Below are 11,168 nucleotides of genomic sequence, written 5' to 3'. Positions count from 1 at the left end.
GCTCAATAAACTGGTTCTCCACTGTCCTGTGTGTCTATTGTCTTCCTTTCCTACCCCCATAAAGGATCGTTTGAGAGGCCCAAACAGCACCCAGAAGGAACGAAGGGTTCTTTTCATTTATACCTACTGCTTGGCCAGGCTCCAGGTGTTTTTAAGCCAACAGCCTGTGTGTTCCAGGGCTGGGAGGACACACAAAACCCATACTGGTTGTGGGAGGCAGTAGCTGAGCAGCCGGAGCATCTGCCTTGTGTGCGCAGGGTCCAAGGTCCAATATCCCAGTAGGGCTGGGAAAGAGAACTGTGTCACTGCCGGTCAGTGTCGACAGTACTGAGCTCGGTATATAAGGCAGCACCCTCTGTTCCGGGGTGTTGTTACTGGACAGGGGGAAGCTTTCTGCCTTCTGGACGTGGGTGCGGTGTGCTCCCCAAGGGCAGCCAAATGTGCAGTGCTCAAGTGTGGCGTGTGTGAGATGAGGAGTGGGTGGAATCTGAGCAAGGAGGTGAATGTTTCTCCCCTGCCCCCACCGCCCGCTCTCTCTCTCCTGCATGTTGCCGATCTTTTCCTCCTATTGATTTAGATGTTCCGCCACTCAGATGTTCATTTGGTTGGTAGTGGGGGGAGTCATGTGTGCATTGTACGTGTGCTGGGTGTGTGTGTGCGCGTGAGAGGGGGAGTCCGGGGGAGCAAGCAAAAGCGGGAAGAAGCCACACAGCTACACCGATTGGAGAGGCAAAGACTGCAAGAGAAACGGAGATTAAATTAAAAAAATAAATAGAAAGAGTCTGCCACTGAACTCCTACCGAGGGAAAACTTGCCACTGGGGTGGCACCCTCTCCCCCTCCTCTTCTCCCACCCCCTCCCCATGTGCAACCTCAGGGAGCTGGCCTAGAGCCATGCTGTGCAGCATCTAGCTCCACGAGGTCTTCTGCAGCTGAGTATTTTTTTTCAGGCTCCAGCGAGGAAGGATTGCAGCCTTGCGCTGTGACACGCTCAGAGCCAGCAGCAAAGGGACATGAGAGTTGCTGGTGAATGGAGAAGAACTGATTCTTCCTCTTCCTCCCCGGTTTCGAGGCTGGGGGTTTAGGAATTGGCTGCGGCGGGTGGCGAGGGGGGTGGGAGGGAGAGGAATCCTTTCGCCCCCGGAATTTTGCCACCTGGTTATTTGGATGCGGACAACAGGAGAAAGTCTCGCTGTGCTGTTCACCTGTGCAGAAGCAGCATCGGAGGCGGTTTTTGGAGAGAGAGAGAGAGAGAGAGAGAGAGCCCTTTCCACCGTGGCCCTAAATCTCTTCGAGGCCGGGGTGGCGAGGCTCCGATTTCAGCCGGAGTCGTCGGGATCTGCCGCGCCAAGGATCTGTTGTGACTAACATAACAACCACTTTTTAAAAAATATATTAAAAGAGTTGCGGTTTCTGCTGTGGTTGGGGACAAGGAGGGGGCTTCTCTCTTTGGCTCCGGGAAGACCACAGGTAGCCCCGTGGCAGGTGCGAGCCCTGCCTCCCTTTCCTGCGCTGCTGTGTGTCCGGCCAGGTCGCTTCCTATGACATTTGGGATTAAAGTTTGGCTTTCTGAGAGCGGCTGCCACCATGCCTTTCCACCCAGTCACCGCGGCGTTAATGTACCGGGGCATTTATACCATCCCCAATATCCTTGCAACGGAGCAGCATCCTGTTGACATACCTGAAGATGAACTGGAAGGTGAGTCTGTTTTGGGAACAAGCGTTAAAAACCAAAACCAAACCGGGTGGTGGTGGTTGCTTTCTTCTCTCTCTCTCTCTCTCGGGATGAGAGAAATGGTCCGCAGCGGTGAAAAACAACCAAGGTAGAGATGGTGGCATCTCAGACCCGGGGTATCTTTCGGTGTTGACTTGGGTCTGTGTTGCAGGTAGAGAGGAGAGGGCAGGATGGGACCCGTTTGGGGTTTGTTTGTTTTTTTGGTCCTAGGGATTCCAGCAGTCGAGGAACTGGGGGTAAACCCCGAAATACGCATCAGCCAGAAGGAGATGGCTGGCTGGCTATTGTGTGCTCGCGTGTCAGAGATTGTGTGTGCTTGCGCGTATACTGTAGATGTCACTTGGGAGGACAAAGGGCAGGAGGGCGAGGAAAGAGAGGGGTCAGGAAGGGGGTGCAAGCCTGTCCAAGTCCGGATCAGGTCCGGGAAGTGAGGCGGAAACACCAGCAGCCTCAGGACAAGGAAGCTCCCCAACCCCGTAAAAAAGGATCTGGTTTGCTGAGGGAAAGGTGGAGGAAGTGGGGTGGTGGAAGAACCAGCTCCAGGTGGCTGTGAGGCCGGCAGGTATCCGATGGGGGGTGTCGCAGGTGGGGAGAAAACTTCCGTCCGCGCCCCCTTTCTCTTCCTCTCCCTCGCTTTTGCACCCACCATCTCGCTCGCTCTCTCTCTCTCTCTCTGGGAAGGGAGATTTTCTGCAGTCCGTGCGTGGTGGTGGAACAGGTAGCGGAGGTGTGCATGGCGGGTTTGCTCCGGGCATCCACGAAGGAGACGGAGTCCTTCATGCGTCTCTCTCGCCAGCGAGGCACCCACTCATGGCTTCATCCTGGAGTTGTAACTTGGGAAGCACGCACGCCAGCAACCCTCCTTCCCCTCCTAGACGCACCTGGGGCTGTGGATACTCTAATGCAGGTGGGGTGCCCCACCGCCACCCGGTCTACCTTGGGCATCACCAAGCCTGACGGCGGTGGCCCCACAATGCAGAAGAATGTATGTATGTATGTATGTATGTATGTACCGGTATGTATGAATGAATGAATGTATTGGGGGGGTGGTCTGTGCCTGCTGCACCCGTGAGCTGAGGCTGTGAAGAGGGAATCTCTCAAACCCCCCCCATCACTTCCTTTCCACAGCTCGCCCCCCCCCCCACTCCAAGAGCTCCCGACCGTTCACTGCGCTTCCCCCGATTGAAATTCCGCTCGCCTCTCTTGAAGAATCCAATCTGTTTGGGTTGAAGGCGAAGCGGAGGAGAAGCCTCTCAAGCACCCCCCCTCCACACTCAATCGCAACCAGCCCCCCCCATCTCCGCCGCCTTCCCTTCCTTGCCTCAGTCAATCTATCGATTTGCCAAAGTCATCAGAGAGTGGCAGGGCGAGCGGGTTTGTTATTATTATTTTTCTTTTTTAGGAGAGGCTTAATGGAGATTGGCAGTGGGGTAGAGAAAGCGGGGGGAAGGGGGCGAGTGGTCAGAGCTCTTAAGTGTGTGCCGCGGGGGGGGCAGGGGGGGGGCTGTTGCTGTGTGTGACTGAGCATGGATCAACAAGTCCCTATCCGAAAAGTATCAAGGTCCTCAAGGAGCTGGCCCTGCTAGACTTATCTCTGTGGGAGGGGCTGTAGTTCAAATGCTTTGACTGCAGAAGGTCTCGGGTTCCATCCCCGGTCTCTCCGTGCAGGACTGAGAATGTTGCCCATCTGAAACCCAGGAGAGCAGCTGCCAGTCCGTGTTGGAAATACTGAGCTAGGTGGACCGATGACCTGACTCAGTATAGTGGAGGGCAGTTGCTGTGGCAGAGCACCGGCTTTGCATGCAAAGGATGTCAGGTCAAACCATTGGGTCCATCTAGCTCAGTATTCCCTACACTGGCTGGAAGCAGCTCTCCGGGGTTTCAGAGAAGAGTCCTTTCCAGCCCTCCTGGGACCTTCTGAATGCAAAGCAGCTGCTCTACCTCTGAGGACGCATCTCATCCTCAGGAGCTAACCTTAAGGATAAGTCAGGTCACTGGTCTGTTTAGCTCAATATTGTCTGCACTGACTGGCAGTGGTTCTTGGGGGTTTCAGTCCTTCCTCTAAAGCTGTTTTTGGAGGCTACACTGAGGGCGGTTTCTGAACCTCTTTTAGCTTGCCTGTTCACTTAACCCCTGCTGCTTACTCTCAGGAGCAGTTGCTCCCTGGGGTCTCAGGCCATTGACCCTTTTAGGTAGGGAGGCTGAACCAGCAGCCTTCTTCAAATCATGCTCAACCACCAGCTCTTCATATAGGAGAATGCTATGGATAGCTACTAGCCATGATGCCTATGTTCTCCCTCCACCATGGGAGGCCCCCATGCTCCTGAATACCAGTTGCTGGAAACTGCAGGTAGGAAGAACGCTCTTGCACTTTGGTCCTGCTTATGAGCTTCCCATTGGAGCATCTGGTTGGCCACTGTGAGATCAGGATGCTGGACTAGATGGGCCATTGGTGTGATCTAGCAAGCCCATCTTATGTTCTTCTGTTCCTCTTGCCTCCCCTAGTGAATGCTGGGCTGGATTTTCTGGTGCTTCCAGTATCCTTAGAAGCTCTGTTTAGAAAGGGCAGGGGTGGCTTTTTCCTTCCTAGAACTATTATTATTATTATTAAATGTATATGTCACCCTTCATCCAAAGTTCACAGGGTGTTTCATAACATAAAACACAGAATTAAAACACAACACACACATCTTAAAAGGTGCTCCTATCCAAGCCGAGGCTGGGTCATCCGGAAACAATGGTTTGCCTTTACTCACTGCTGGGCAATGCATGGAAAGATACTTGCCATTCCCCAGTTATTCCCCATCAGTTGTGCCAAACTAGCAGCCAGAGAGAGGAGAGGACCACCTCCTAGGCAAGCCCCCTTGGCAGACAAGAGCTGTCTGCTGGGACATCGCTGCTGTGCTGGATAATATCACTGTGCAGAAACCTGCTCTGAAAGTCCGCTTTGCCATCACGGCTTTCCTCTGCATGTGCCTATAATTGCTAGTAAAAGAGAGAGAGAGGAAGCTGCCTTATACTGAGTCAGACCACTGGGCTATGTAGTCCAATATTGTGTACACTTACTGGCAGCAGCTCTTTGGGGTTTCAGGCAGAAACCCATACCCTGAAATTTCAGGGACTGAACCTTTTTGCATGGAAGGAATGTCCTGTAAAGGAAGCTAAATCACAGTGAGTCAAACCATTACTTCATCTAGCTTGGTATTGTCTACACTGGCTTGCAGCAGCTCTCCGGGGTTTCAGGTGGGACGTTCCAAGCCCTACCTGGAGATGCCAGGGTTTGAGCCTGGGACCTTCAGCATGAAAGGCAAGCCCACTGCCATAGGAGGGTGTCTTATTCTGAGCCAGACCATTGGTCCGTCTAGCTCACTATTGTATACCCTGACGAGTTGTGGCTCTCCAGGGTTTCAGATCGGGGAAGTCTCCCTTTCCCAGCCCTGCTTGGAGATTCCTAGGATTAACCTGGGACTTTCTGCATGCAGAAAAGATGCTCTTCCCCTGAATCCACAGCCTGTCCCTACCACAAGGCTCTCCCTGCAAGCAGGGACCTCAGATGCAACAATTTACTCTAGACGGTGGAAGAGAACCTCTCACCCTACGGGAGAGAGTAAAGGTAAAGGGACCCCTGACCATTAGGTCGAGTCACGGACGACTCTGGGGTTGCGGTGCTCATCTCGCTTTACTGGCCAATGGAGCCAGCGAACAGCTTCCGGGTCATGTGGCCAGCATGACTAAGCTGCTTCTGGCGAACCAGAGCAGCACACGGAAACGCCGTTTACCTTCCCGCTGGAGCGGTACCTATTTATCTACTTCCATTTTGATGTGCTTTCGAACTGCTAGGTTGGCTGGAGCTGGGACCGAGCAACGGGAGCTCACCCCATCACGGGGATTTGAACCGCCGACCTTCTGATCGGCAAGTCCTAGGCTCTGTGGTTTAACCCACAGCACCACCCACGTCCCCATATGGGAGAGAGTAGAGGGGTGCATTTGGGGACATCCTCAAGGAAGGGTCAAATCTGCACACTCTGCTGTTGATTCTGCTCTTCACAGAGATGGCTTTCGACTGCAGAGCCTGATATTACTGCCTCACACATGCAGTGGAACAGACGGCAAGCCTTGGACACGGCATGGTGGTATCTGCGCTGGCTTCCTTCTGATGCAGCAGTCATAAATGGGTCGGTAGGGGCATCCCCAAGACCACCTCTCTCTGTGTGTCACAAGAGCACAATACATCCACTGATCACCTAGTTTGCAGTGGAGGAAGCAGGTAGAAAAGAAGACGGGTCTGCTGCGCCTTTCATAGTTGCGTAAAGGAAAGGGGGATTTTAGCAGGTGTAGCTCGCCATGCCAATGATGATTGCTCAAATGCACTTTGTACTCAACTATTAAAGGAGTGGAGGCAGAATGGAACATTGGAAGATGCCTGTACAAAGGAGAAGAGGAGGTTCCCTTACATTGAGTGGGGCCATTGCTCCATCTAGCTCATTATTGTTGACACTGACTGGCAGCAGCTCTCCAGGGTTTCAGGCAGGTAATATTCACTGCTTCATCTAGAGATGCCCTTGGGGATTGAACCTGAGACCGGTTGCCTGCAAGGCAGGTGCTCTACCACTGAGCTACTGCCCTTCTCCTAAAAATAAATTAAGTTTCTAGTCCTTATGGTTTTTAAAAGAGAGAACTGAATTAAATAGGAATCAGACCATTGGTCCATCTAGTCCAATATAGTCTGCACTGACTGGAAGCAGCTCTGCAGGGTGTCAGACATGGAATCTCTCCCAGCCCTACTATGGCAGGGATTGAACCTGGGATCTGCTTTGCCACTGGGCTATGGGTTTTCCATGGTGCCTTCCTCGAGGTTTTTCTCCAAACTGTTTTTCCATAGCTCGTAGCATCTTTTGACTCATATCTGATCATCTGACACATGGGTGCCTATTGATACTGTTCTCCTCCCAGAGCTACAGTTCCAAGAGTCAATTCCCCTTCACAGGGAATTCTGGGAATTCTGGCTCTAGGACAAAATAATGGGGGGGGGGTGTCTTCTAACAACTCTCAGCACCCTGAGGTCGGCGGTTTGAATCCCTATGACAGGGTGAGCTCCCACTGCTCAGTCCCTGCTCCTGCCAACCTAGCAGTTCGAAAGCACATCAAAGTGCAAGTAGATAAATAGGTACCACTCCAGCAGGAAGGTAAACGGTGTTTCCGTGTGCTGCTCAGGTTTCGCCAGAAGGGCTTAAGTCATGCTGGCTACATGACCTGGAAAAAATGTCTGTGGACAAATGTCGGCTCCCTCGGCCAGTAAAGCGAGATGAGCGCCGCAACCCCAGAGTCGTTCGTGACCGGACTTAACTGTCAGAGGTCCTTTACCTTTACCTTTTATGACAGTTTAAAGTGGCATCATAGTGCTTTAAATGTACAGTATGAATGTGGCCCTAACCAGGCAAATCAGGAACCCTTGATAATCAACTGCAAACCATCCAGAGATCTTCCAAGTGCTCCTGGTTGGTGAGCACTGGCTGGCAGCAGCTGTCTAGTGCTTCAGTCAGAGAGTCATTCCCAGAGGTACTGAGGATTGAACCTGGGCCCTTCTGCATGCAAGGCAGGTGCTCCACCACAGAGCCAGGGCACTTTCCTTAGCACACAGGAGCACTGAAAGCTACCTGAAGCAGATAATGGTCCATCTAGCACATCACTGTCTGCGCTGACCAGCAGTGGTTCTCCAAGGTTTCACGGTGGAGTCTTCCTGGAGGTACCAAGGCTTGGGCTCCTGGGACCTTCTGCATGCAAATCCAGTGCTCTGCCTCCAAGCTACAATCTTTCCTCCTCCAAGGTCTCTCGAAATTCAGCAGCATGCAATGCAATTCATCATCATCCTTAGTGCACATGCATGCAGATGCACCACCAATATGCATGAGCACTAAGGTCCCATGCAGAGGACAGGTTGGAGCTGGTGGCATAGATTCCAAGCTGTCAACATCACCGCAGTGTGTAGGACTGGCGTGCTTTCCTTGTGCACCTTCAACAGCAGCAGCAAAAAGGAACACCTGCTCGTCTTTTGGATTAATGGGAGAAAGACAATTGTAGAATCAAGGAACAGAGAATGTGGAGAAACAGCAGTATTTGGAGCATAGCAATCTATAATAATACGGCAGGTGGTGAGTTTTAATAGGCAACAAAGAGAAACCCAATTTTGTTTGTGATTTAACGAGAAGCTTCTTAATCGCACTTCTTCTCAAACCAGTACGTGATCTGGTGCGCAGAATACCCTTCGAAATTTGCCCTCCTACGAATTTTGCAATGCAGTATTCCAACCGATGTGTACAAAGAACACATATCTTAGGGAGGAGGCTTGGAAATGTATATATTTGTGGAAGTAACCTACAAAAATACATTAGATCAGGGGACGTAGCTTGCAAAAAAATGTGTATATTAATCAAAAACAGCACACACACAAAAGTATTTATTAGAAGACACTTATTCAAAAATGCTGGTGGATTTTCTGTGAGGATTTTTAAAATTATTATTTTGCAATAAAGAAATAAATCGTGAATTACTGCGGAAATGTGACAGACTGAATGTATGACTGAAACACCGAGAAGCAGAGAAACCTAAAATGGGCTGATATCTCCATCCCCATGGAGGGGTGAGGAGCAATCCCTTGGGATGAGGCTGGGGGTGTCACATGAGCTCCTATTATTATTATTATTATTATTATTATTATTATTATTATTATTTTCTGCAAAATGTTGAAGGGCATGGAGATGTACCTTGGAGTTCTCTGCAACAGAGCAGGGACCTTCCTGCACTGCATTTCTCCACCACTTCTTCAGTGCCCGGAAAGAAATAACAAAAAAAATTGCCATCTCAGTAACTGCCTAGGTGAGGCACCCTGTGTGATGCTCAGGTTGCCTCAGAACGATGCAAAGTATTGGGGTGAAATCTCAGCAAATTGGGGCTGACTCCTCAAGACCTTTCTGGCAGGGATGTTGCCTAGCAGTCGGCTGCTGTGATTTCATTGCGATCTAACAGTGCCATTGATTCGTATAATATGCCAGGCCTGGGAAAGTGATGGTTTGCTCTTCCCAAGCTATGTGGATTATGCAACACAGGGGCGAGACTATCTTTCCATCAAAGTGCATCATTGTGCTTTTTACATAATATGGGAAAGGGGGCTATAACCTGGAGAAACAGGAGCTGGTGGCAACGCAGAGCAGATTACAGTTGCTTATCACTGCTGATACGTTTCTGAAGGCAATCACTCTCTTGGTTCGCGTTGTCATGATAATGATGGAGAAGGTGAGAGCTTTCATAGGTTCAGGACAAGAGACAACCATTTCAAATTCTTTACTGTGTGAGACAGGGTTAGGGTGGGGTGGAGGAAGGCTTCTCAGCATCGTTTAAAAACCTTGCCCTTGGATATACGCACTGGAGAACTCAGCCCAAAATGCCCGAGAATATGAAACTGCTAAAATAAAGCCTAGCTGGACAGCATTTTGCTGTGGTCATTTTGGAACCTCTCTGGGAAACTGCTGTTGACATTAGCAAAGCTGTGTTCACAATGTTACCAATGCAATGGAGGTGGGTGGGAGGGAGAGAAGAGGGGGAGAAAATGTGCCTTTGGTGCGCATAGCTGGCACATAGAGCCATTTTTGTGGCTTCTGATTACAGTCACACTGTGTGGCATTGAGGAACGAGTTGTTTGTTACCCACAAACAGGTGTAATGAGGCCGTGATTGTTCGTTTTTAAATGAAAAGCAGCCGCTGGGGGCTGCAATTCTGAGCAGATAAGAAGTGTGCTTAACCCTTTCTTTGCAAGCTGTGTTTGCACTTCATCTTCCAGCTAACATCCCACCCCTCACCGCCCTGTGGGCTTCCAGATTCTAGATGTGTGATTACTCAGGGCTTCCCCAGATCGACCTGAGATTTATTTATTTAATCTAGAGATTTCTGTGCTGTAACGAATCGTGGCTTCATCAGCTAGTGAGCACCAGGGTGACATAACATGCTCTCACCCCCCTCCCACTGTGGTTCATATCCGGCTCTTCAGTTCTGTCTATGCCAAGCCACAGTTTCGCATGACGTTCAACACAAGAAAATGCCAGCGGTGTCTGTTTACAAGCTGAGATCTGAAATCTGGTTCAGACTATGCCATCTTAATCTTGGAGATGTCTGAGGGTGTCGGATTGTAAATCTGGGAGCTTCCATTTTTACAATCCACAGGGCACCCAATATAGTGTCACTCTGGGGTATTGTGGGAAGTTGAAATGCCAGCTCTTTGTGGACCAGAGCTGATCAGAGCTTTGCTGATGTTGCTGCAGCCAGGCAAGTCCACTGAGAACCACCACAAAGGAGAGCGTCCAATGATGTAGGAAGGGGATCAATGGAAGGCGATTTGCTGGTGAGGTGTGCCCCACCTTGGAACTGGCTCTGGTGAAAGCAGCAACCATTCCTCATTGTTTTTGCTAGTAGATTGCCTTCTCAGTCTGGGAGTTCTATTGTTATTTCCACTCCTAACAACCATCGATTCACTTTTTGCATGGCAAGTGCCCTCCCCCTATGTGAAATGAAGACACGGACACATTATTTAAGTTAATGGGCATAAAAGGTCACAACTTTATTGATTACAGGAATTGGAAGGTATTGGCCTTAGGCATTGGCTCCTATCGACTACCCGGCATGGAGGGTTATCCACCAATCGTGGGGGTCCTGTTGAAGTACGCCAACTAGGATCCCACGGGTGTCACCACTTGGGGGCGTGCCGGAGGCCCTCACCTCCCTAGGTTTTGGACAAGGCAACGCCCCCCGGAGTCCTTTACCGGACTACCCTTTTTCATTGGGGGAAGGTGATGGCGCTTCCTTCCTCCCTTCATTTGCATAAGAATTACCCCTGCCAATGCCTAACCGCCAATACCGAGGAAGTTGTGACGTTTGCTACGAGGTAGGTGAAAAAAACCAAATGGCTGGAAGTGCACCAAATGGAAAAATTCCTACCAGGCCCCTTGCGGGGGCCAACCGGAGTCCATAGCAAGGTCAGAGCTAGCTAAGCCTAAAGGGTGGGTGGGATGGGGAAACCGGCAGCTGGAACGGGGCAAAGAGGGTGGTCCCCAGGCGTGCCGGCCTTAAATGGACTAGGCCATGCCTCCCCAGCCCGCCGATTGGCGGGCCGGGTCGTAGACACGCCCGGGGATTCCCTCGTTCTCGCGGGGGCTGGCATTTAGCCCCCGCGTGTGTGGAGAGGGGGTGAGCCCACAACCCCACCTCCTCTCCAGCTCGGAAGTGGCTTTGGTGGCACACCATACGTTTAAAGCACACAGATTTCCCCCAAAGAAAGGAACTGTAGTATAGCCCTCTCAGAGCTACCATTTCCGTTTTACAGTTCTCAGGGTTAAACTCATGCGCTTTAAATGTGCTCTCAATATACAATGTGTACGCAGTCT

At 50.9% G+C, this 11,168-nt stretch overlaps 1 protein-coding gene across 2 annotated transcripts in view; it reads left to right on the top strand.

Annotated features, from left to right (window-relative positions):
* The first annotated feature begins 615 nt into the window (after positions 1-615).
* CABP7 (calcium binding protein 7) overlaps positions 616-11,168 on the top strand; it is a 60,459-nt gene continuing 49,906 nt past the window's right edge. The window contains exon 1 of one of the 2 annotated variants that reach the window (XM_053368290.1): positions 616-1,698. In XM_053368290.1, coding sequence (XP_053224265.1) covers positions 1,587-1,698 — 112 coding nt within the window. In that variant the 5' untranslated portion in view covers positions 616-1,586. The remainder of the gene's footprint in view (positions 1,699-11,168) is intronic. The other variant, XM_053368291.1, reaches the window with a different exon arrangement.

This window comes from Podarcis raffonei, chromosome 16 (assembly GCF_027172205.1).
Source record: "Podarcis raffonei isolate rPodRaf1 chromosome 16, rPodRaf1.pri, whole genome shotgun sequence".
Classification (NCBI taxonomy): domain Eukaryota; kingdom Metazoa; phylum Chordata; class Lepidosauria; order Squamata; family Lacertidae; genus Podarcis; species Podarcis raffonei.
The sequence above is the reverse complement of the archived record's forward strand: the minus strand, read 5'-3'. Positions and strand labels throughout refer to the sequence as shown.